General features: G+C 53.6%; 1 protein-coding gene across 1 annotated transcript; it reads right to left on the reverse strand.

Annotated features, from left to right (window-relative positions):
• Positions 1-1,705: 1,705 nt before the first annotated feature.
• On the reverse strand, positions 1,706-16,749 carry SAPCD2 (suppressor APC domain containing 2). The gene is made up of 8 exons (XM_050714665.1): positions 16,726-16,749; positions 15,938-16,057; positions 15,354-15,897; positions 9,819-9,952; positions 5,710-5,856; positions 4,781-4,882; positions 4,077-4,199; positions 1,706-3,568 (listed from the first exon to the last, which is right to left on the reverse strand). Exons 1-8 carry the CDS (start codon positions 16,747-16,749, stop codon positions 3,440-3,442), a joined length of 1,323 nt encoding a protein of 440 aa, XP_050570622.1. The 3' UTR covers positions 1,706-3,439.
• Positions 16,750-24,776: the final 8,027 nt, after the last annotated feature.

Here is a 24,776-nt window from a genome sequence, read left to right on the forward strand (position 1 = left end):
GCGTGAGAAGGGCATGGAACTGGGCAGAAGAAGAGAAAGAACCTACAAATAGACCTGGGCAATTGAACCCTTCCCAAAGAGCATAGCTAGGGACACAGTAGATGAGATCATGGATCCTCTGGGGCAGGTTGGGGACCAGCAAGACTTCTTGGTTGGCCAGGGCCAAGCACACCCTGCCCACACCCCTCTGTGGATGGTCCTCTTCCGACACCAGCTGCCCCTGTTCAGTTTCACCCTGGGGCCAGCAGCTCCCGAGCCTGTGATAATACATGAAGGCTTGAGTGGTGACTATATGGTGATGCACCTTGCTTTTGACAACCTCAGGTGTCAGGGGGTTGAGTTTAGGTGGTTTGGCTGGGCACAGACCGGACCTGCTGTGGTGGTTCCTGCTGTGCTGCAACTGTGCACAAGTTTCCAGATGTGATCAGCACACCTGGATGTGCTTTCACAGATTTGCGCAGACCCAGCGAGATCAGAGCCCAAAAAGAAGGGAAGATGTTCACCCACTTCACCAGCACCCTGCTAACAGCCCTGGGCACAAACCCAGGTCTCACAGCCGCTGGACCATCACAGAGCTGCTTGTGCTTAACAGGGTGGAAGGTGACATAGCCTAGGCACACAGGTGAGGGTCAGGCACAGGCCAGGCCCCACCCAGGGACCCAGAAGCAGTGTAGCCAAGCCAGGTCTTGCAACTCCAGGCCAGGGACTGTGACTCCCAGCCCTCAGCGAGTCTTGGCAGGGGGCTCCCATATCCCAGAGCTTCCCTGCAGGGAGAGGGCCTGGGGCCAGCACTGCTCAGGCTGCAGAGAGGCTGTTCCCCTCCAGCTGGGCAGGCCCCAGCACAAGGGCAGTGGCAGAGCTGCCCTGGCTCCACACAGAGTGGCATTGAGCAGGGACAGTGATCCTCTCTTTTCTTTGAAAGACCTCTGGGACTTCATGTCCTAGGAAAGATATTAAACAGGGGAACTGAGGGCAATTATCACCCCCTCCTTGCCCTGTCTGGGAATTGTGGCTACCCTAATCACCGCGTGAAAGAGGCTGCTGCAATGATTCTTCTCCCAGGCACAGGAGGCTTGGCTCAGGTCTTCTTTCCGTGGCTCTGCTCCCATACTGGGAGCGCGGAGGCTTGGGCAGCTCGCCTGCAGAGCACAGTGCTGCAGGTTGGTCTCTGTAGCGTGCAGCAAGGGTCCCAGTTCACCCCAGGTCACGGCTCTGCATAATGTCAAAGGAAGGTGCCTCCTGCCAGTGCAGGGCCCTGAGCTTCACCTGGTGCAGGTGCAGCCACCTTTGGTGCAAGGCAGAGGGATGTGCACCATGATGCACCCTGCCGGAGAGTTCCCCTCAGGCTCCCTGTGCAGGAAGACAACTGCAGAGCTGGCACCAGTCATTGCAACTCAGCTGCCCACAGTCATTGGAGGTGGTCATACTGGAGCATTGCTTGAGAAGAAATAATAACGTTAAAGTTTGGGGGGTGTGCATGGGGGTTTCATGATTCCATCCTACAGTAGCGAGGGAAGACTGGGAGCGTCCCCAGCCCAAGAGCGTAGGGATGCCCAGAGGGGAAGGGAAAGAGCATGGGAACCCAACCTGGAGCAGAGACCCACTGTGCAACCTCAGCTCACCCACAATCCCTTGGGACAGGACAGTCAGGAACTGCAAGGCTTGCAGCAACAAATGGGCTGATTTAGTCAGAGAAACAGAAGGATAAACTAAACAGTTCACCCCACTTTATTATCACTAAAGACAGATTATGAAGAGAGACGCTTTTCCTTCAGTCTCAGGCAAAACAGGGACTGGACACCAGAGGAGACATCAAAGAGATGGCAGGCACCGATGCCCAGGGGATAACTAACAGCACACTCCTGCAGATACAGGACATGACTTGCCATGGCCTTGCTCTTTCTTCCTTTCCCTAACACTTTGCTGATGCCCACTCTGGCAGGGGGCAGTAGGTACAAAGGAAGAACTGTGACCACATGCCCTGCAGTGAGCTTCAGGTCAAGATCAAGCTCAGAGAGGAGTTGGGTAGGACAGACAGCACTGGACTGGTAGAAACATCTTCCCAGGAGTGGGAGAGGAACTGGTTTGCACAGTTCCCAGTCCAACAGAGCTAAACCTGTTAAAGCAGGGCAGGTCCAGAACCTTTTGCCCAGCTCAGTGCATTGTGCCACAGCACTGTGCCAGTAGAGTCCAAGCACAAACAATGCTGAAGAGAAAGGTCCTGGAGCTACAAAAGACTAGGACTGTGCTACATGGGGATTCACGTGGATCTCCTATGAATGTACCGTAAGTACGAAGTACCAAGCCACAGCTCAAGCCTCATCATTGAGCTGGGTGGGAAGGAGGAGGTATCCCGAGGCACACCAGTCTAACATGACCACCACCCCAATAGAGCTGGAGAAGGATTCAGTTCACACCCAGGACGTCACCCCAGGTAGCCTGCATATACTACCAGGTCACCCAAAGCTGCCATTTCTCCACTTGGAGATGTACAAAGAAAGAGCCTAGCAGCTTCCTCTTCATCACCCACATTCGGTTACAAGAAACCAAGTCCTAAAGCCCCAATGTGAAATCAGGCTTCTGTTATTGCCCTCCTTCTAAAGTCATCATGAAAAAATATGACTGCCAGGCTTATAAGCAAATGCTTACCAGGTCAAACAAAATAAAGTGACATAGAGGTATCTGCCTCAATCTGCAGAGAGCCTGAAACAGCAGCTCAAGAGGTACAGGGCTACCTCATTTGGGTCTATGGCTCATTAACTATAGGAGCCTGCAGATGTGTAAACAGCAACTGTGGCATCACTACAGCAAACTGGAGAAAGGGATTGCCCTAGGAGGAGCACCAGCTCGGGCACTGCTCTGCAGCCTGGTTCCACCAGCAGAGAGCAGGGAGGAGCTAGGTATGCCCCATTACAGATTTGCAATCTTGTCCCCTGACAGAGGGACAAGCAACAGACAGGGCACCTTTCAATGGCCAGGCTTGCCTGGGAATGCCAGCTGGAGTGTTCAAGATGCATCATCTTTTTCTAAGAGCAGCCAGAATTCAGCCTAAGTCAGGCCACGAGTACAGCAGCTCTCCCCCACCTCTCCCTGTGCAGACAGCATGGGTAGCGTCTGTTTCACCCAACACATTGGGGATCACGGGATGGGGGAGTAGTCACTGCAGTCAGTTTTAGAAAAGGAGTAGCTTGCGAGCAGTGCTGCTGGCTGAGCACAGCAGGGAGGGTAGACTCCCCAGGCCTGCCCAAGCAGGGTTGGGGAAGTGCTGTCCCCAGCTTCCTCCCACAGGGACACCACGAGCAGTTCTAGACCTGCACAGCTCTTGAGAGCTCCACACTGGAGCAATGAACGCAATGGTTTTAGGGCAAGAGTCCCAGCCCCACAAACCCCTCTGGGGAAGCTGAAGTACAGGGCCGGGAAGAGTACTGGGGGACAGGCACTAGATGAAGGTGGAGTCCAGCTGGCTCGTTTCATGGTTGCTGCGTGCGCGAGCCTCAAAGAGCTGCTTGATCAGAGCAGATTTCTCCTGCTCCAGCTGGGTGATGCGTTCACTCTTGTCAGTCACCTCCTGCACAGGACAGAAGAGGAAAACACTGATCAGAGCTCTGCTGTGCCTGAGGCATCTGTGAGCTGGGCTAGGCTCAGCTGCTCTAAGCCCCCCACAGCCCAAAACCACCATTTGCATGTGCCAGGATGCGAATCCCTGTGGTGAGCGTGGCCCTGGCAGGGGCATCTTTGGTGTCTGCTTCCCAGAAGCACTGCTTACAGACCCAAGATGCAGCATCTGCACCCTCTTGTGGCCTTTATTTGTCATGGTCTTTTCCCTTTGGCAGGGAAAGTGAGGTCCATGTCCACAGTCCCTCACCTAGCAAATAGCTAGACACATGCCCCTCAACAGGAGGGGTACCCAGTTGCAGGACATGGAAGGGCTCCAGGTGTAGCCCACAGCCCTTCTCCAGGATGACCAAGGTTGGCCAGATTGAAGGAACACTTTCTAACTGTCTCATACTTTTTCCCCAATGGCTCCCTCCCAGCCTTCTCCATAAGTGTATCTCCTCTCTGTCACCCCCACTCACCTTGGTGAGAAGTCGGTTTTGCTCTTTCAGCATATTGATGGCTTGCTGGGAACCTGCTGAGGCTGGGGACACCACGGGGGCTGTGGGGGCCAGCCTGCTCAGAGCTGAGGAAGGGTTCCCTGGCTGTGGAGAAGATGAAGGGAAGGGCTGAGACACTGAGCTCTCTTCCTGGTGACCCTCCCCAACCTGTGTCCCAAGATAGAAGCTGTTTCTGTGACCCATGGGGAACTAATAGACTGGGAGCTGAGCAAAGTCCTACACAGGATTAAGACCCCACCAGTACAGTCAGCACAGGCCATCACAGGGTCTCCACCAAGGCTTTTCTAGACAGAAGTGGAAGCTTTCATGCCAATGTGTCCCGCTCCTGCCAGGAGCCCATGTGACCTGGCATCCAGGACAGCCAGTTCCAAGAGGACTGGCTCGGCACCTCAGCAGGATGCTTTCCTTGTTCACATGACAAGGTCTACACCTTTTTGGGGACCTCCTTTATCACTTCAAATACCTTGAGAATCCTCCATCCTAGCCCAGGACTAGCTGCACTGTCCTCTTGGCTGTCTACCATCCTTGTCTTGCCAACAGAGTCAAGTTGGCCCCTAGAGCCTGGGGAAGCTCCAGTGACAGCCCAGCTGTCAGTGTGAGGGCAGAAAGGGCAGGCCCCTAGCTCACACAAGCGATGGCAAGCTGCTAACGTCCTGCTCTCTCACCTTGCCCACGGCGGACAGGAGGTCACCCAGGCAGCGGTTCACCTCCTGCAGCTTGGGAAGCAGGCGCCCCAGGTGGCTCTGGCTGCCATCAGGGAACAAGTCCTGGGGGATGGGGCAGAAGAGTCCAGGCATTATTTTGGGGCCAGCTTCTAGGGAGTCATTCTGCCCTGCAGAGAGGGCTTGGTGGCTGGCTGGCCTCCAGCCCCCTCCAAACACCTCCCAGAGCTGGTGCACCCACCTGCTTCCATGTCTCAGCTGGCCCTGCACCTTTGCAGCAGGGAGCTTGCACAGGCCGTGGGACATACCCATGTTCAGAAGGCAAGACACCGGCCTCAAGCCTGGCATTATGGCACAGACAGCACAAGGGCTGAGGTTGTGGCTGCTCTGTCATGCTCTGATCCTGAACCTGCACGCAGCCTGGCAGGAGGTGAGTGGGGCTGGCCAGCTGTGCCAAGGCCATGGGTGTCCACACAAGGGAAGACCCTTCCTGTGCTGCCCTAGGGCTCCCCCAGGTGGGCCGGCCCAAGGAAGAGCCCTGCGGCTGGCGGGTGGGCAGCAGAATGTCCCAGTTGGTGAGGAAGGGCCGGCCTCTCTGCATTGGGCAATTTTACCTGGGAAATCCACCATGGCGAGAGGCCAGGCCTGATCCCCTTCAGGCAGCAACCCCACAGCTCCACACCAGGCGCGTGGAGGGGCTCGCTCATACCCTGCTTACCTGCTGCCACTCTCCCTCTCTTCTGCCAAGGGAGGGTTGGTCCATTGTCCCCAGCCCCTCTGGGATCCTCGGTCAAACGGTGAGAGCACACGCAACAAGCAGAGGCAGCAGAGCCAGGCCAATGCTGGGTGCACCAATACATCCCAGCCCAGTTCTCACATCCCACAGACCCTCCCAAGCAGATGGAAATCCCCAGAACAAGCCCTAGACTCACAGTACTGGTTTTGTTTTTTCCCAGGAGTCTCTGGCGTTCTTGCATGAAGTGGATGTGCTGGTGGTACCATTCACGGGCACGTTCAACCATCTCCAGACCCTGAAGCAAGAAATCCTTTTCCTGCTCCAGCTCCTTCATATGCTTCAGCTGCAGGACAGTGCACAGATGTGTTACCCCCTCCTCACCCAGGTCCAAGTCAAATGTTCAGAGAAGCACTGCCCCATCAGATCCCAAGCGAAGGCATCTACAGATCAACTTAATCCAAAGTTCAAGCAATTTCCTCTAGCCTAGTCCAAGGTCTTGCCAAGCCCAAGGAGCTGGTTTCTTCACGAGACACAGAGGAATTTGGTTACCAGCAGCTGTGTCAGTCCTTTTCCCCATGAAAAGCTGTGGAGAATTTGGATGACAGCCACTGCCTGATCCTGATTTGGGGTAAGAATTCTCCAGTTTGGGAGAACAATTGCAGCAGCTGAAGGGCAGTCAGGTCACCTCCATCCTCCTGTCTAAGGAACCAGGCCTGCTCCCCACCAGCTCTTAGTGAAGAAGCACGTTTCTCTGCTTTGTCATTTATCCAGGGATGTGCTAAGAACGGGGCCTGCACCCACACTCTAAATCCTCTTGAGGCTGCAAGCTTCAATCAGTAGCACAAGTTCACCTGGCCTTCAGAGAGCAGCCAAGCTATCTACACAGACTAGAACCCCAGGCAAAATCTACAGTCCTGTTTACCCAGCTCTCTGCTTTCTCCTTTGCTTTTCTGCCCAAGGCATCTTGGAGTTGAGCACAGCATACCCTTCTGCTGGTGGTGTCTGCTTAGTCTTTCAGGTTCAAGCTCAAGAGTCATATGGAGAGGGGCATGATATGTTCACATGTCCAGAGGGCTGCTAACAGAGCACCCAGGGCTCTTGCCCCCACCCCTTTGGGATGAGCAGAACAGGGCCCTGCCAGCCACAACCTGCTGCAGCACAGGCAGCTTGGGCCCTCCATCAACAGCAGGCAGCAGCAGCACCTAGCTGCCTGTGCCCAGCTGACAAGGGGCCTCCCTGCTCTGCTGCCACCCCCTTCTCCCAAGGCCCCTTGGCTCTGCACTGCCATGAGGAAATCACAGAGGTGTCATGAGAAGAGGAGGCTCTGTTCCCAGAAGAACAGAACGACCACAGCACAGTTCATCAGCCTTCACTCTTCCCTGTCATAGAGTCATAGAATATCCCAAGTTGGAAGGGACCCATAAGGATCATCGAGTCCAACTCCTATCCCCTTCCCCCAAGCTGTACCAGCCTGCTCCCCCAGCTCACGCCCCTCCTGGGCCACCCTTGTGGCTGCTCCAAGGCAGAAAGGCCTTCCTCCATGTCGAGAGCACTGGGCTACGTGCCCAGCACTCCCCAGAGCAAATGGCTGCCTGCCTTCTCTGCTGTGATGTAGCCTGACCTCCACAGTCTGTGGCACAGGCTGAGCACCAGGAGAGTCTTCACTGTGGAGGGCAGACAGCTCTCCATCCACCATAAGCACTCTGATCACGCAAGCAGGCAAGCCTAGAAACTGCTGGACACTCGGGAACCTCTTCTGCTGTTTTGGAGAACATCTGGATGGGAACAATTCAGCTCAGAAGTGACCCTAAACATCGATCGCCTCCAGCAAACAGGTGGGACTGTGCCAACAGCTTCTTTAGGCTGCCAGCACTTCTCTGTCCCCACCTCCACTCCCTAAGTCTCACAATTGTCACATGCCAGCTACCCTTTATGCCAGGGCTGTTCTTGCTCCCTCTGCTTCTGGAAATGCTGATTACGATACAGCAGCCACTCACACACACATGCTCATATGGACAAACAGACAGAAGGGGACGTACCCACACAAAGAACCGCAGAGCCTTGGTGCTACACAGAGTATTGCTGAGGGGCATGAAGAAGGTGCTGTATGTGGCAAGGACCCCCATCCAGCTCTGGCTGCAGCCTGTGACTGCCTATCCCAACCTGGTCCCACTGGGCCTGCTGGTCAGCACGGAAACCGGAGGAAGAGGCAGCATCCCACAGAGCAGTGGGACATCAGCAGTTCTGTCAGCTGCAGGGACAGACGGAATCGATCTAGGGGCAGAGGACAGGATACAGATAGGGGCAGAGCAGCTTCTGGGGCAGGAGAATGGGGAGGTGGAATGGGCACAGCGCATCTTGGTTGGTCACTGCCTGTGGTGGAAGGGGAGGGGAGAGTGCTGTTCTCTGGGCTGCCTGCAAACAGAAGTGCTCAGCCTCTCACAGGTCTCATTCCAGCTATGCCAAAGACATGGGGAAATTGGGTCGATCAATGGACTCATTGAAAATAAAACAACAACAAAAACCACCAAACATCTAAGCAGTCACCAGCTGTCTACCAAAAAGGGTCCCGGGGCTGCAGCACAGCCCGCACTCATCTGCTTTGCTGATCAGGATGAACAGGTCCTAGTGCACCTATGGGACGCACGATGGACAACAGTGCCTCACTACCCTCCTTCTACGCCCCTCCACCCCCCAGGTTTTAGGCAGATTAGCCTAATCACAGCTGTGCACCTTGTCTTGCCAAATATCCTCCCAGCATCAGGGAGGAAGTGTAGCCAGGCAAGATCCCCACCCTGCATGCAGATTCAATCCTCGCTGGATTCAAACCTGTTCCAACCGTCTCTGCATACTCAGAAGTGGAATTTGTACCAAATACTTCTGCCCTGGTGCATGGGAAGGCTTCTCACCCCCACAGGACAAGCTGAGGCATCCTGTCTCTGGGAGGAGGAACACATAAAGGCAGTGCAGCACTCGGATACACTAGAGATGGATGGACGGAAGAAAGGTAGAGCACCTGCCTCCCACCTCCGCCACAACTGGGAAACAAAGGCCATGGCAACACTAAAAAGCAACAGCACTTGTGGCAGTGCTGGGAACAAACACCAGCTTTCAGCGAGACACCCTGGCCACCATCCCCTTCCTCATCAGCACCAGGCAGGACTTCACACTCAGGGCAGTGATGACACCTCTGCTGCATTCCACCTTGGAGCCATGTGCACATGTGAGAGCCCTGCTAAGGGAGGAAGGGGGCATACCCTGTCAAAGCAGCAACATCCAACCACCAGAAACCTGAGGACCACAGGGAGCCCTAATCCCAGGCAGACACATCCACATTTATTGCTCTATATCAGCACCTCTCAGCAAAGACCCCCTCAGTCTGAGAGGGAAAGACCCAGCCCCTTGCATTGCTGTAAGCCCGACAAATCTTTTCCCACGTGTGCATAAACTGCCCCCTCCCCAGACTGGTCAGGCCACAAATCAGAGCGTGTTATGTTGCCCAAGTCCAGTGCAATGCTGTAAATCAATGCTGCACAAGGACACCCATGCAGCCTGCTGGCCCTGCTCAGATCAGGGAGCCGGTGACACCAGGGTGCCAGAAGTGGAATTGCAGATGTGAGAGTCACGGCCTTGCCTGCAGCTCTCACGCCATGAGACAGAGCGAGGAAGACCAGACGATCACTCATCCTGCAGGCAAGGTCTTGGCTTGAGCTTGTGGGAAACATGCCCAGGCATCTTCTCCATTCCGCTTGGGAGCAGCACAGATCCCTTGGTCTGGGCAATCTGATCCAAACCTCTCCATTCAGGGACAGAGAGTGGAGCAGATCCCTTGATACTGGGCTTCCCAGCCAAATTCAGTTCAGATTTCTCTGCATTAATGGCAAAAATCTCTCGGGAGCCACAAGGATCAGCATGCTTGAGCCCTGACCTACAAAGAACAGCTAGTGGAGGACACAGCACAGAGGCTCTGCACAAGGCATGCCTGAAAAGCCCAGAGACCAATATTCTCGGGTGACTGCAGCACTGGGGCCTTCTCCTGCACCATAAGGTAAATTGTTGCCTTTCTCTACCCAAGTTTTTGCCCATGAAGACAGCGTTTGACTGCACAGGTGCCAACTCCATGGGCTGACATCGCTCCATGGGACACAGGGGAAACCATACCTCCTCCTCCTCCTGCACATTTCAGGACAGAAAACACCTTGGAAGTAACTGCAAGACCACCATGTACATCAACACAGCTTTATAACAGAAATCCTGCAGGGGCAGGCTCCTTGACTGCAGCCCAGGACAAGGCTGTTTCCTTACCATGCTAAAATCCACACCGTTGGCGATAGTGTGTCTCCGGTGTTCTGCACGTCCCCTCTGATGTCTCCGAACGTCCCCAGTGCCTCCATGGCCACCATCTCCCTGGGACTGCCCAGCACACTTAACATCAATACCTGTAATAGATGAAAGCATGAGGGCACCAGCTGCTTGCAACAAAACCTCCCCATGGCCCCTCTGTGGGGCAGTCTGTGGGGTAGCCCTGCAAGCAGGCAGGGCAGGCAGCAGCTGAGGAAGCACTGGCCCTAGCACCTGCTCACATCTTTGTGCAGGCAAGCCAGACCTCAGCAACAGCTTACTTTGTTGTGCCAGGCTGGCAACAGACTTTGGTGATCATCTTCTGTAAAAAGCAGGCAGCTTCTAGGCAATGCTGCTTCAGTTCCAGCACAGTTATACCATTAGTGGTACTGCCAACCCTTTTGTCCAGTCTTCACGGGATCCCTGACTTCTGCTCAGGAAGCACAGGCTTTGCCATGCACTCACCTCCTCCTGAAGGCAGCTCCCGTTTGGTGACGGGCTCACACAGTTGCTCCCATTTGTACAAACAGTGGCAACCCAGCAGCATCATAGAGAGTCGGAGATCAGCTCCTTCTCCAGTCACATGTGGCAGCTCTCACAAGGGGCTTTTTCTGGAGGGGGCAGCCACTTAGAGCAGCTCTGGAGACGGTCACGGAGATCAGACCAACACATTTCAGAACAATTACACTTTCTTCCCCCACCCAGATATGTGCTTGGTGCTAAAGGGGGTGATGCATACCAGAAGCCGCATGCCTTTGGTCTAAACATACAATCTGGCTACAGGGTTACCAAAATTTTATCAAAATCCCAACATCCTATTTAGCAAAAGGCTGATGTACTACATACAAATGATGCTGGTCCAAATCCACACATAACCTATTTTTGCAGATTAAATTCACACTGGCAGATTTCAGGCTGGATCAGATGTCTCCTGCCCATGCTACACGCTGGTACACTAAAGCAGGTACTGGCTAAGCACCTTCTGAAATCAGCACAAGCCCTGCACTGCATGCCCTGCCTAACTTGCCAGAAAGGCAGCCCTGCAGCCATGTCCCAGCCAGCTCAGCTCCATGTTGCTGGATGAGCTTAGAGCACCGCCCTGCTGCTGTGAAGCGTGGTGCCAGGGCACCAAGGCTGCTGCCACCACCCCTTCCAGACATGCCCAGGCAGCAAGGCTGCTGCGCTCCCTCCTTGCTCCAGTCCCCTGCCGAGTCCCCAGCAGACCCTACCGCGTGCTCACCCCCTCATTCTTGCTGCTCACCATGCTCTCTGATCACAGCTTTTTGCTTTCCCTACTTTCAAAAAAGAGCTAGAAAACGGCAGCAGGGAAGTAGGCCAGTGAAAGGAGGCAGCTGTGGAAAACATCTCCATGGGACCGCTGCCCATGTATCTCCCAGGCACTCCAGCCCATCGCCACATCCTTCTTCTATGGGCTGGGCACACGCCGGCTCCCAGGCACCTGAGCAGCCTCCCACAGGTCTAGCATGTTCTCCAGTGCAGACGGGCATGAAGGATTGGGAGTGCTGAGGCAGGACGTGTGGTGCTGCCCAGCCAGGCACACCACCTAGCTGCTGCACAAGCCTCCTCAGCAGAGCACACAGATGGGAAGGAAGAGGAATATAGGGCAGGAGAAGCGAGCTGAGACAGCAGAAGTCACCCTGCATCTCAAAGACAAGCTCGGTTCACAGGAGGGAGCTGGAAGGCAGTGAGGTCAGGGAGAATCGCACCACGCTGCGGGTGTCTGTGCTGCCACATATCTATCAGTTCAGCAACAGGAGCTAGAATCGCACTCACAGCAGGCAATGCCCCAACAGTGGCATGCTATGCGGTCACCTCGCTCAGCCTGTCACTTTGCGTCACTGAGGAGAGGGGCCACGATGGTATGGGAAAAATCCTCCTGCTGATTCATCACAGTGTCCCACTTGTCTTATCAGCAAGTGCTCCAGCAGAGAAAGGTCTCTGGCATCTTACTAAGCACAAAGTCTTTGATATCACTCATTTATCTGTTTTGCCAACTGTCTTTAGTTTCAAACACCCATATCTACCTGGGAGGGGCAGCTAAAACAGCAAGACTGGTGCAGCTGTGCACACGTTCTCCTAGCAGACCTGTAACACATCCTGATGGGGAAGCAGAAGAACAGTCCCAAAACTGAGACTAGCTTTGATAAGCAGAATTCCAAAGCAAAATCAGGAGCACCCCTGAGAAGAGCTGCAGGGTAGAAACAACACGTTAAAACAGTTTTTGCTGCTGTTACCCGAAAGTTGCTAGTATTGGGTCTGTGTGGCATGATAAAGGCACAGAGCCCACAGGCTGATCTGAGCTGAAACTCTGATAAGACCGTGCTAGAACGTGCTCACTAGTCAAACAAATGAGCTCTGTGCACCTGAGCTAACAACATAGTAACTAAAACAAAACCTCTGGTAATGAGTAGGGATCAGCCTTTCTAGGGTGCAGAAGAGGTCCTGCCTCCTCCCTCCCAGGCTGCTAGAGCCAGGCCACCCAAGCCACAAAGGCTGCGCTGGTAGGAGGCAGTGCCCATGGACACTGCAGACCCCTTGGACAAGGCACTTACCACCCCGTATCTTAATTCCTTGGCTCTCAGCAGGGATGAAAGCTTTTCCATAGGGAACCGCAAGGGTAAAGACCCCTGATGCTGTGACGCCTGTTGCAGCAGGCAACCTAAGAACCAGCAGCAGGGAGCTGTCACGGTGCCTTCTGTGCACAGTGACATCTCCAACATCAGCCTCACCATCCTCGTGCCGGGCACATCAGTGGGCTCCTGGACACTGTGGCTGGCAACCAAGCAACTGCTCACGATGTGCAGGCTGCTCCAGCACTGCCTGGCTGACAACAACTTCTGAGAAGCTTGAAGACGACATCGAGCAGGAATGTCTTCAGAAGCCCATGCTACCATGTCTCTGCCCGTGCTAACAGAAGCCAGTGATGAAGGTGGAACAGGGACTTGAATTGCTGTCCCACTAGGTCACTGCACCACCTGGAAGTGCCAGGAAGGTCACCTAGCCCTCAGCCTCTGCCATCTTGCCATAATTCATATTCAAATTACCTCTGTCACATGCGGATCCACCCTGGGCCAGGAAGTAGATAGAGCTTGGGTAGCATCCTGTCAGTACCTCCTTCCCTCAGGAACACAGACAGGGAGAGCTCCCTCAAACTATTTGATGTTTACAAGTACTGATACACCATCTCCCCACTCCTGGCTAGAGTTCTTACAAAAGGTACATCATGTGACTGGAGGCTCAGAATAGCCTGGAGCCCAAATGATGTAAACTAATTGAGACAGGCCTTACTGGACCCACATTTCTCCTCAGTGAGAAAAGAGCCAAGTCTTGCCTCATTGACACTTGACTCTTTCACATCCCTTTGAGGGGAACACGCACGAGTTCAATCACATGCTAGGAAAGTCCTCTGCAGTAGAAGGTATCACTGAGCCGGTGTGCAGGATCCAGAGTTAAAAGAGATATGGTAACTCTGAGTTATAACTTTCACTAAGTTGCTGAATTAGTCTGAAATTCAGGCCTGTTGCCAGAATATAGCCCTGCTTTTGGGGAAGCTGGCAGCAAGGGCTGAGGCACTAAACCTGCCTGCAGACTCAGGACGTCGGTATACCATACTATAATGGAAAGATCCTCAGCAACCAGAAAGTTATATTCCACAGTAGTCATCTGCTCAGTCCTATCTAGTAGAGAGCTTTCAATTTGATGATTATTTACCAAGCAAGATTTTTTTTTTCAATTTTTTTTTGGATTTACATTCTTGATGATAAAACAGCCAGCCAGTTTAATACCATTCCGCTAAGTAAGTTCTAGTGATTAGTCTGGAGGCAAAATGAAAAGCAATCTCTGCAATGTTTAAAATTTCTTCTCCACCCCACAGAAGGGACTGGGAAGGAAAGGGTGGGGAATGGAAGGCAAACTAGCTCAGACAACTTTCCCAAGGTAAAGGAAGTCATCCTGCTCAAGTGTTGCAATAACAAACACCAAGTTCTCACACAGAGCTCTGTTTCAGTAGATCTCAACGCACTTCACTGGAATAGGTAAAAGTCCTTATAACATTTCCTACTTATTAGCAGCAAATCTAGACGTCAGCGAACAAGCCTCGCCCTTGCCAAGCTCAGCATGCCGCACCGTGACTGGTCAACGTGCAGAGGGGTGCCAGAAGTGGTGCTCTCCCTCTCCTGCCTTTGTCAGCCCAAAATTCTCACCAGCCTGTCAAACTGAATGATCGTGTAGCTGCCAAAGAACACATATAAGCACATAAAAGTACAAAAATAACGTATTTTACACCCATTCAGTTGGATGAATCACCTCACTCCATGAACCTCCCAGTCACTGCACCTAAGACAAGTGAAGGATGGAGAACGCTGGGGTGGGGGTAAGAGCCGTGCTTCCTGCAGCAGTAGGTGGATGCCCCACTTTAGGTGCAATGCCAGACTGCAGCCCTAGGACAAAGCCACATGAGACAGCACAAAGCCCTCTAACAGCTCACTGGCCCAGGATCAGGAGAACCCTGGCGGATCCGGCACAGGGACCCCAGGTCCTGAGGAAGGGACACAGCCAGCAGCGACCTGCTGCTGAGCTCTGCAGCCAAAGCTCTGCCAGAGGCTGCGGGGCGTTCCCTGTCCCGGCCACCCGGACAGTGCTTGGGGGCACTGAAGCACATCTCCCTAATGCTGCTTTCCCATTCATTTATTGCTGTAAATAGTGCCACATAATTAACAAAACAGTTGAATCAGATTTCGCTCTTTTTCACCATTCAAAATGTGCCTGAAATCATGGAGCAACCCCTTCCGATAATGCACACTCACAGCACTGACTCTGAGCACCCAGCGGTGGCTGGCACTCAAGCAGAGCTGCTTGGCTCTCGGGAGTTTGCTTCCCCATCCCAATACCCAGCGACTCTCAGAGACGATCAGCTTCACGATCCACCCCACAAGGAAGGTCACCTACAGACTTTGTGCCAGAGGACAACTACAGACACGTTACTGTAAAGCCCTTAATTCTTCTTGTCACCACTATAAACAGACAAGCGCCCACATGAGGAGAAATGTAAAGGGAAGAACAAGCCTGAGACAGAGCAGGATTTGCAAACTGTGCGCTCTCCATTCCGGTTTATCTAGAGCTTGAATTAAAGCCCACTGAAGACAAAATAAAAAAAGATCAGCGACTTCTCACAGTTCTGCATCTGGCCCGGGGGAAGAATTTACTGTCGCTTTAAATGAAAAAGGAAGAACAGGTCTGTGCTGCCTGAGAACCAGCCCTGGCCACGGGTGTGGATCCCAACCCGCCCTGCCTAACTCGACTCTCCGGCACCGGCGCCGCCGGACCGCTCGCAACTCCGCCGGCTCCGCTGCGGCGCCTGCCCACGGCCGGGCACCACCGGCTCGCGGAGCGGGCCCGCTCCGGCCCGGTGAAGGGACCCGCACCCGAAGCCTCCCCTCGAGCCGCGGCCGGCCCGGGAGGTGCCGGGGCCCCTCTCACCTCGCGCCCGGGGCTGGCTCGGCTCCGGCTCCGGCTCCCGGTGTCCCGCGCTCTGCCCCCGCCGCTCCTCGGCGCCGTGGGGGCTCGGCAGCTTCTCCAGGCTCCGCGAGGCGCTGACGGCGGTGCCGCGGCCCCTCTCCCTCTCCCTCTCCTTCTCCTCGCCGCGGCCGCGCCCCGGGGCTCGTCCCTTCCCCGGGGGCCCGCCGTCGGCGCCGGGCAGCGCGGCGCGCAGCCCCAGGACGAAGCGCTCGAAGGTGAGGTACCCGCTAGCCGGCGCCGCCCGCCGCAGCCCCTCCAGCACACCGGCGGGCAGCTCGCGGGCCTCCGCCCCCTGCCAGCGGGACTCGATCTCCCGGAGGTGCACGTACCCCCGCCGCCGGTCGTCCAGGATGTCGAACAGGGTGCGCAGGCTCTGCAGGAAGGCCCTGGGCAGCCCCTCGGTGCCGGCGGGGGGCGGCCCGGCGGAGGGCGGCCGGGCGCCGCGCTCCGGTGCCATCGCGGCCGCCGCCGCTCCGAGCGCGCCTCGCCGCCCAGCCGCGCCGGGCTCCCGGCCCCGCCCCGACCCCGCGCTCCCATTGGCTGGCGGCGGGCGGCCCCGAGTTCCCATTGGGTGGCGGCGGGCGGCCCCGCGGGCCCATTGGCTGCGGGGGTGGCCGCCGGTTTGAGTTGCGGCGCGGCGCGAGCCGCCCCCTCCCCGCTCGCCCCTGTCCCGGGGGGCGCCGCCGCCCCCGCCCCGGCCCCGTCCCCGTCCCCCCACCCCCTTGGGGAGCGGCCCCCGCCGGCCTCCTCTGCGCAGCGAGCGGCCTCAGCTCGGCCCCGGGCCCGCAGGGCTCCTCCCGGCCGCTCGCGGGGGCGGGAAGGCGCCTCCCGGCGGCAGCCGCAGGGCGGGGGGCGCCGCCGGTAAGGGCTCGGTGCCCTTTGCCCGCAGCTGCTTCCCGGCAAGGGGGAGGCCCGCGAGAAGCCGCGCGGGCTGGGGCGGTGCTGGTGCTTCGAGGGGCGCAAATCCCTCTTTTCTCCCAGCACTGCCTCACCTGCTGCTTCTCCGCCCGTAAATCGGCTTGGTTGCCAGCAGAACCAGCAGGCTGCTACCTGTGCTCGAGCTCGGCGGCTTTTTCTGCTTCTGACAGCGACGAACTTCAGCTGCTGGGCGGGATGGCCGAATCACCGAGCTGGGCTTTGCACCTTTCCCAAATTTTGTTGCACACCTGTTTGAACAGGTACAGAGCCTGGGCTGTACAGCCTTAGTAAGGTAGGCGGGGGAACATTTTTTTTCCTGGGAGCCTTTTTCACCTCCCTGGAAGCCCTGCCTATCCCACACCAAAGGCACCGCAACCTTGTAAAGGGAAGCATGTAGCTTTTGAAGCAGAGATACCTGAAGACCTAGCATTTCTAGCATCTCTAGAGCAAATCTGGTTAGTGAACAGGCTCAAAAAGTCCAAACTGAGACACGACTCTCACTATCAGCTTTGCAAACGCAGGTGAGAAGTTAAGTTTCAGTTCAGCTTCCTCACCTTGGCAGCATCCCCGCAGGAGGGGGAGGTACTGCTCTTGTGTGAAAGGCACAGCGCGCATCGCTTGCCAGCCGCCACAGGGGATACAGGTGCTTGCAGCGGGAATTGAATCCGGGCATCCCAGGTTCTGCGGCTGGTGCAGCAGCACTGACCATAACCCAACAGAACCTTGTTCAGGGGCTGACAGCCCAACGGTGCCACAGATATGGAGAAGGGTGTAAAGAAAGTGTCAGGGTTGACAAATGTGAGAGAAACAGTGTTGACAAATGTGAGACCTCATCGCAGTCTACAGCTTCCTCACGAGGGGGAGTGGAGGGGCAGGCGCCGACCTATTCTCTTTAGTCACCAGTGATAGGACCCGCGGGAATGGTGTCAAGCTGAGGCAGGGGAGGTTTAGGCTACACATCAGGAAGAGGTTCTTCACGGAGAGGGTGGTCGCCCACTGGAACAGGCTCCCCAGGCAAGGAGTCACTGCACCAAGCCTGTCGGAGTTTAAGAAGTCTTTCGACTGTGCACTTAGTCACATGGTCTGAATTTTGGAGTAGACCTGTGTGGTGCCAGGAGTTGGAGTCGATGATCCTTATGGGTCCCTTCCAACTTGGGATATTCTATGATTCTATGAAACAGGATTTATCATAGAATCGTTAGGGTTGTAAAAGACCTCCAAGATCATCTGGTCCAACCATCCCCCTACCACCAATGTCACCCACCAAGCCATGTCCCTCAGCACCACGTCCAACCTTTCCTTGAACACCTCCAGGGACGGTGATGCCACCACCTCCCTGGGCAACCTGTCCCAATGCCTGACTGCTCTTTCTGAGAGGAAATGTCTCCTAAATTCCAACCTGAACGTCCCCTGGTGCAACTTGAGGCCATTCCCTCTAGTCCTATCACTGGTTACCTGTGAGAAGAGGCTGACCCCCAGCTCCCCACACCTTCCTTTCAGGCAGTTGCAGAGAGCAATAAGGTCTCCCCTGAGCCTCCTCTTCTCCAGACTAAACACCCCCAGTTCCCTCAACTGCCCCTCACAGGGCTTGTGTCCCAGGCCCTTCACCAGCTTCAGAGACTTTCTCTGGACACGCTCCAGGGCCTTGATGTCCTTCTCGTAGTGAGGGGCCCAAAACTGAACACAGCACTCGAGGTGCGGCCTCACCAGAGCAGAGAACAGGGGGGTGATCACCTTCCTGGTCCTGTTGAGCAGGACCTGCACTACAAGCCAGGATGCCGTTGTGGCCTTCTTGGCCACCTGAGCACACTGCCAGCTCATGTTCAGGCAAGCATCAATCAGCACCCCCAGATACTTTTCCTCTGCACAACTTTCCAGCCACTCTCCCCCAAGCCTGTAGTGCTGCATGGGGTTGTTGTGGCCAAAGTGCAGGACCCAGCACTTAGCCATGTTCAACCTCATCCCACTAACCCATTCTGTCCAGGTCCTTGTGCACGGCCTTCCTACCCTCCAGCAGATCAACACTTCCCCCCAGTTTGGTGTCGTCTGCAACCTTACTGAGGGTGCACTCAATTCCCTCATCCAAATCATCAATAAAGATATTAAAGAGGATGGGCCCCAATACCGACCTCCAGGGAACACCACTGGTGACTGATCGCCAGCTGGATTTCACTCCTATCTTTCTTACAAACTTTTTATGAACCAGCAGTTTTAAGATAAAGGGTTTCTCTAATTTAGCCTGAAATTTGAACTGTCTGTTAGATCTAACAGTGCAAAAGATACTGCCCAGTAAAAGATACTGCCTTTCTCTGCAAGCTCCCTCTCTCAGGTGCATTGCAACAAGGCAGACTACAAAGCACTGGTGTCACTATTCCCATGCCCCAGGCACAGCAAGTGGCTCAGCCATTGGGAGGCACCTGAAAGGAATTTGTCCTGATATGATGTTCATAGCGCTGAGCTAAGGGAGTCAGGCAGTTAGTGTGCTGGAGAAGGGCGATGGCCAGGCTTGTGCAGGCACAAAAGCACATGTGGGTGCTCAAGCAAGTGGCTGCTCTGTTTTGTTGACAGCACAGACAGCACTGCCAGGAGCAAGTGGGACACCAGTACCTGGGAGAATCCAGACAGCACATATTCATCCTCATCAAGTCCCTGCAGCCAGAATTGGCTCGGCACACAGAAAAGAGAATTAGCCACTGTCCAGTTGCTAATTCCTTGTGAGGCTGTCTGTAGACATCTCCCTGTGCCGTCTGTTGGGGTAATTTCCTTTAGCTCTGACTTGGCTTGAAAGCGAGAAGGAGGTAGAGACTTGGCCCTTATGTTCTCCTATTGATGTGGCCTTTGCTGTTCTCCTGACTGTCAGCTTCTCTGTCAAGTCCCCCGGTGCCTTCAACAGCTTTGTCCCATGCCTGGCTTCTCAGCCTGTTCTTGCCTCTCCTCTTCTAAATGGAGTTTCTCACTCACTTGAGGCTCAGGCTGCCAGGTAAATTGCAGCAGCCTCTGGAGACCATCACTGGTCCTTTCTCTATCAGGAACCTGCTGTGACTGGTCTCTGGGCTATGGCCAGGCTTTTCACAGCCTGCTCTTCTTTAAACCATTTATTTTCATAAAATATTTTGGCCTCCCTACCTGTTTTGAGATCTCTGCCTGGCTTGGCCACATTTGACTGAACACATTCACACCTTCGTAGGATACAGGGAGAAGTAACTAGTACATTATTCCCCTCCTTTCTGCTTCAGAGGCAGAGCAGTGAATGTTATGCTGCTCAGCTCTGGTAACAGCAGGAGGTGAGGAGGCTGCATGCCCCTGTAGAGCTTAAAGACTCATACTGTGCCACAAAGACAGGACGTTTCAAAATGATCCAAACTGTGGCATCAGCATGGGGGCTGTTATGTTCAACAAAGGCTGCTCTGTAAGAGAATAATTTTTCCCTAGATTCCTCCCACATCTCTGGATTTGCTGGAACAGCAAGGAATAATAGTGGGAATTTAAAATTACCTTGATGCCTCTTGTCCAATTTCCCTGCCTGGCAGGTCTATGTTACTAGGAAAGCAATCTGCAGATAGCAAAAACAATTCTTGGTGTTAACTGTATATACTGGTTCAAGTGAAATACTCTCACTCCTCCGTGTGGAAATCTCTATTCTGGCAACAAGAAGCTGGGGCGTAATTGCCCATTGCAGTACCAGTTTTACTATGTTTTCTGTATCAACGTGACCTGAAGGGACTGTCATTAAACAGACCTCCTTGGAGTGGTAGAGTGAATAGGAGATTTTGAAAATTCTTGAAAAAGGCTTTTGTTTTTTATTTTTTCCTCTCTCAGTGAATACTTTATTTTAAGGCCAGGCAAGGTTCTTTTCACTAGCAGAGTTTTTGTTTGTTTGTTTGTTTGTTTAAATTTATTTACTTATATTTAACATAAACAACTTAGTTGTTCAGTTCTCCTTCCTCCAAGCAGAAAAGAGAAGGTGGTGCTGCCTGGAAAGCACCACCTGCCGTTCAAAACAGTCCCAACCCTCCCTCTCTGCTGGCCCTCAGGTGCTGGCAGCTGGGGATGCAGTGATACTTGCACTGGCTCTCATGTGGTGGCATCCAAACGCACCACTGCTCCTCTCTGGGAAGGGAACAGGGCATCTGATATCCCCTGGAAGGCAGGTAGCAGACCAGCATGTCCCACCAATCAACACTGCCTCCCCTGGGTGAAGAGGTCACAGCAGCCTCATCAGTGGGGTTAACAAGGTGATTTTGGTGGAGACGGGCATATTCTTATGCGACACTGACAGCACATGCATAGATGACGCTGTGTGACTGTGGCAGCAGACTAAGCACCATGCAGATTTCAGTGTGATATAGATGTTCACGTACATGTGTGAATCTTAACTCTGCTCAGACATGGTGCTTGCTGCCATATGAGGCTGTCTCCTGATCAAAGAGTCAGGGACATGCTGTGAGCCCCACTGCTGCCTTCTTGTGGGGGAGAACAAGGTCTGGGGGAACCAATGGTGTGTCTGTGGGCTCTATGTGCTACTACCTACCACCCAGACCAGTTGGCATGGCACAGCTGGCCTCTATCATAGAATCATAGAATGGCTTGAGTTGGAAGGGACCTTAAAGATCATCTGGTTCCAACACCCCATGGGCAGGGATGCCACCCACTAGACCAGGTTGGCCAAGGCCCTATCCAACCTGGCCTTGAACACCTCCAGGGATTGGGCATCCACAACCTCTCGGGGCAACCTGTTCCAGTGCCTCACTACCCATACAGTGAAGAATTTCTTCCTAATGTCTAATCTAAATGTATCATCTTTCAGTTTAAGACCATTCCCCCTTGTCCTATCATTATCTACCTGAGTAAAGAGTCCCTCTCCATCCTTTTTATAATACCCCTTTAACTACTGAAAGTGACCGCAGTGAGGCCTCCCTTGTGCCTTCTCTTCTTCAGGCTGAACATCCTCAGCTCCCTCAGCCTTTCCTTTATAGGAGAGGTGCTCCAGCCTTCTGATCATCTTTGCGGCTCACCTCTGGACTCACTCTAACAGGTGCACATCCTTCTTGTGCTGATGTAGTACTCCAGGTGGGGCCTCATGAGGGCAGAGCAGAGGGGGACAATCACTTCCCTCGACGTGCTTATCAAGCTGCTTTTGATGCAGTGCAGGACACAGTTGGCCTTCTGGGCTGCAAGCATGCACTGATGCATTCTGTTGAGCCTTTCATCCACCAGAACCCCCAAGTCTCTCTCTGCAGGACTGCTCTCAATGAGTTCTTCTCCCAGTCTGTACTCATGTCTGGGATTGCCCTGTCCAAGGAGCAGCACCTTGCACTTGGACTTGTTGAACTTCATTAGGTTCACATGGGCCCAATTCTCTACCTTGTCCAGGTCCCTTCGGATGGCATCTCTTCCTTCTTTGGTATCAACTGCACCACTCAGCTTGGTGTCATCTGCAGACTTGGTGAGGGTGATCTCAATCCCATCGTCTATGTCATTGTTGAAGATATTGAAAAGCACCAGTCCCAGGACAGATCCCTGAGGGTCACTGCTTGTCACTGGCCTCTGCTTGGACATTGAGCCATTGACCACCATTCTCTAGGTGCAGTCATTGAGCCAATTCCTTAGCCACTGAATGGTCTGCCCTTCAAATCCATACCTTTCCAATTTAGAGATTAGGATGTCATGTGGGACCATGCCAAAAGCCTTACAGAAGGCCAAGTAGATGACATTGGTCGGACTTCACTTGTCAACTGATTCAGTTACTCCATCACAGAAGGCCACCAGATTGCTCAGGCATGATTTACCCTTGGTGAAGCCATGCTGGCTGTCTCAGATCACCTCCCTGTCACGCATGTGCCTTAACATTGTCTCCGGGAGGATCCATTCCATGGTCTTGCCAGACGCAGAGGTGAGTCTCACTGGTCTGTAGATCCCTGGGTCCTCCTTTCTACCCGTTTTAAAAATGGGGGTGATGTTTCCCTTTTTCCAGTCACCAGGGACTTCACCTGACTGCCATGATGTTTCAAATATGATGGAGAGTGGCTTGGTGACTACATCAGCTAATTCCTTCAGGACCCTGGGATGCATGTCATCAGGCCCCATACACTTGCAGTTGTTAAGTTGCATCAGGAAGTTCTGAACTTGTTCTTTACTTACAGTGGGAGGGACTCTGCTCCCCCAGTCCCTGCCTAGAGGGTTCGGGGACACAAGAGATGTGGGAAGCCTTACCACCAGTGAAGGCTGAGGCAAAGAAGTTGTTCAGTACCTCTGCCTTCTCCACGTCTGTTGTTACCAGTTCTCTGTCTTCGTTTGTCAGAGGCGGTACGCTCTCCTTAGTCTTTCTTTTGAGGCCAATGTACCTGTGGAACCCCTTCTTGTTATTCTTTGCATCCCTCACCAAATTTAGCTCTGTCAGTGGCTTGGCTTTCCTGATCCCATCCCTGCACAACTGGACAGTGTCTCTGTACTCTTCCCAGGGCACATGGCCCTGTTTCCACCGTCTGTGCATTTCCTTCTTTTGCCTAAGTTTGATCAGCAGGTCCTTGTTCAGCCATGCTGGTTTTCTACCTTCCCTGGTTGATTTATTACATATGGGGATAGAGAGCTCTTGCACTCTAAGACAAATATTCTTAAAGAGTTGCCAGCTCTGATGGGATCCTCTGTCCCTAAGGACAGTGTCCCATGGGATCTCATCCACTAATAGTTTGAACAACTGGAAGCTGGCTTCTCTGAAGTTCAGGGTCCTGAATTTGCTCTTAGCCAGGCCCATATCCCTTGAGATCACAAACTCAACCAGAGCGTGGTCACTGCAACTCAGGCTTTCTCCAGTCTTAACCTCTTTAATGAGTTCTTCTGCACTGGTGAGCACCAGGTCCAGTAACACTTCTCCTCTGGTTGGTTTGTCTAAAACCAGGAGGAGGAAGTTGTCCTCAATGCACTCCAGGGATCTCCTACATTGCTTACTACCTGCTGCGTAGCTTTCCCAGCAAACATCTGGGTGGCTGAAATCCCCCAGGAGGATGAGAGTGTGTGAGCACGATGCTTCTCGTAGTTGGAGCAAGAAGGCCTCATTGCGTTGCCTTACAGCATCTATCAAGAAACAGTGCCGCGTCCAGAGTGGATTTCCAAAACAAGGCCCTGGAACTGTTAGTTGGCCCCCAGTTAAAGCCACACCAGGAACTATGCTAACAGCAGTCTAGATGTCAAGTTCTGGTCCTCTCTGTTGTTAATTTATTAAGCACAGTTTGTGCTAATCCCTTCTCTCAGCCCCAAAGCTGAGAGGTTGCAGAGAATCGCTCCCAGTGGGGTACCAAGCTGTCAACCCAGCAGCTCATCCATCCCTTGCAAATCTCTGGGCAGGAGTGTGAGGTGGCAGGAGGTGTGCAGTCTCATGGCAGCAGTAGACTTTCCCTGCGGGGAGGGTTGTCTTGTTTGCTCTTCCCAGCGCTGAGATGCCATCATTTAAATCTTCCTGCTTACTGGACCTCTTGAGGACATGGTTTGTTTGGTTTGGAGAGGGGCAGGTACTTCCCATTAAGTTGCTTTTCTTTCCATCAGACTGTTTTTCCCTTGGAGGCCCTGTGAGCAGGAAGTCTGGTTGCTGGCTGGCGGCTCTCAGGCTGTCAGGACGGCTGAGAGAAGGGCAGTGGGTGGGGAGCTAAAACAAGCAGCTGGGGGGCAGAGGAGTGTATCTCCTTAGTCTGGAATGTGCTTAGGTCAGCAGAGCAAGAATCTGTATTTCCACTGGCTCTCACTATGGCTAGTTTGGGAACCAGGGCCTGAGCTGGCAGCTAAAATGTTCCTGCATGGTCTGTCATGTTTGAGTGTGTGTTTTTTTTTCTTTTCTTTTTTTTTTTTTTTTTTTTTTTTCTGGAGGATACATTGGTGGATACTTACCTATTGAAGCAAGGTCCTAAAAATTAGAAGCTCTGTAAGAAGCTTTCTGGTAAGATACTCTACCCCAACCCGCTGCTGGTATCACATGAAGCAGTGTGAAGCAGAAGACTTCTGTCTTCTTTAGGGTTGCTGGAGCTTTTTTTGACAATGAACTTCCTGTTCCTTGTGCATGTTTGCATTTTGTTTGGCCCAGTCTTACCTACATCCTGCTTTCTCAGGTTGTCCTGTCTCGTATGTCATGGCTGCGTGCTGGGGTTTCTCCAAGCCTATGCAGCAAGGGCTGCACCAAGTTCTACAGGAAAAAAAAACAAACAGGGTGGAATTCGAAAGTTGTATCTGAGAAAGCCTTTTCTGATAAAGATGTGTTTGTAAGGGTCAATGTTTATGCAGGCACCATGTGTGTGGAAGGACCTAGAGACTACACCCATTCACATACCAGGCAGACAGTGAATACAACCACAGCAGTAGGAGATTTGTGTAAATGGGAGCAGCAGGGATCAGAGCTAGGAGTTTTTAAAACCCTAGGCCTGTGTCCACATAGTAGTTCTGTTGAGTCCTCCACTGAGACATTGTAGGAAAACAGAC

The sequence above is a fragment of the Cygnus atratus genome, chromosome 19, assembly GCF_013377495.2.
Source record: "Cygnus atratus isolate AKBS03 ecotype Queensland, Australia chromosome 19, CAtr_DNAZoo_HiC_assembly, whole genome shotgun sequence".
In the NCBI taxonomy this organism is placed as follows: Eukaryota; Metazoa; Chordata; class Aves; order Anseriformes; family Anatidae; genus Cygnus; species Cygnus atratus.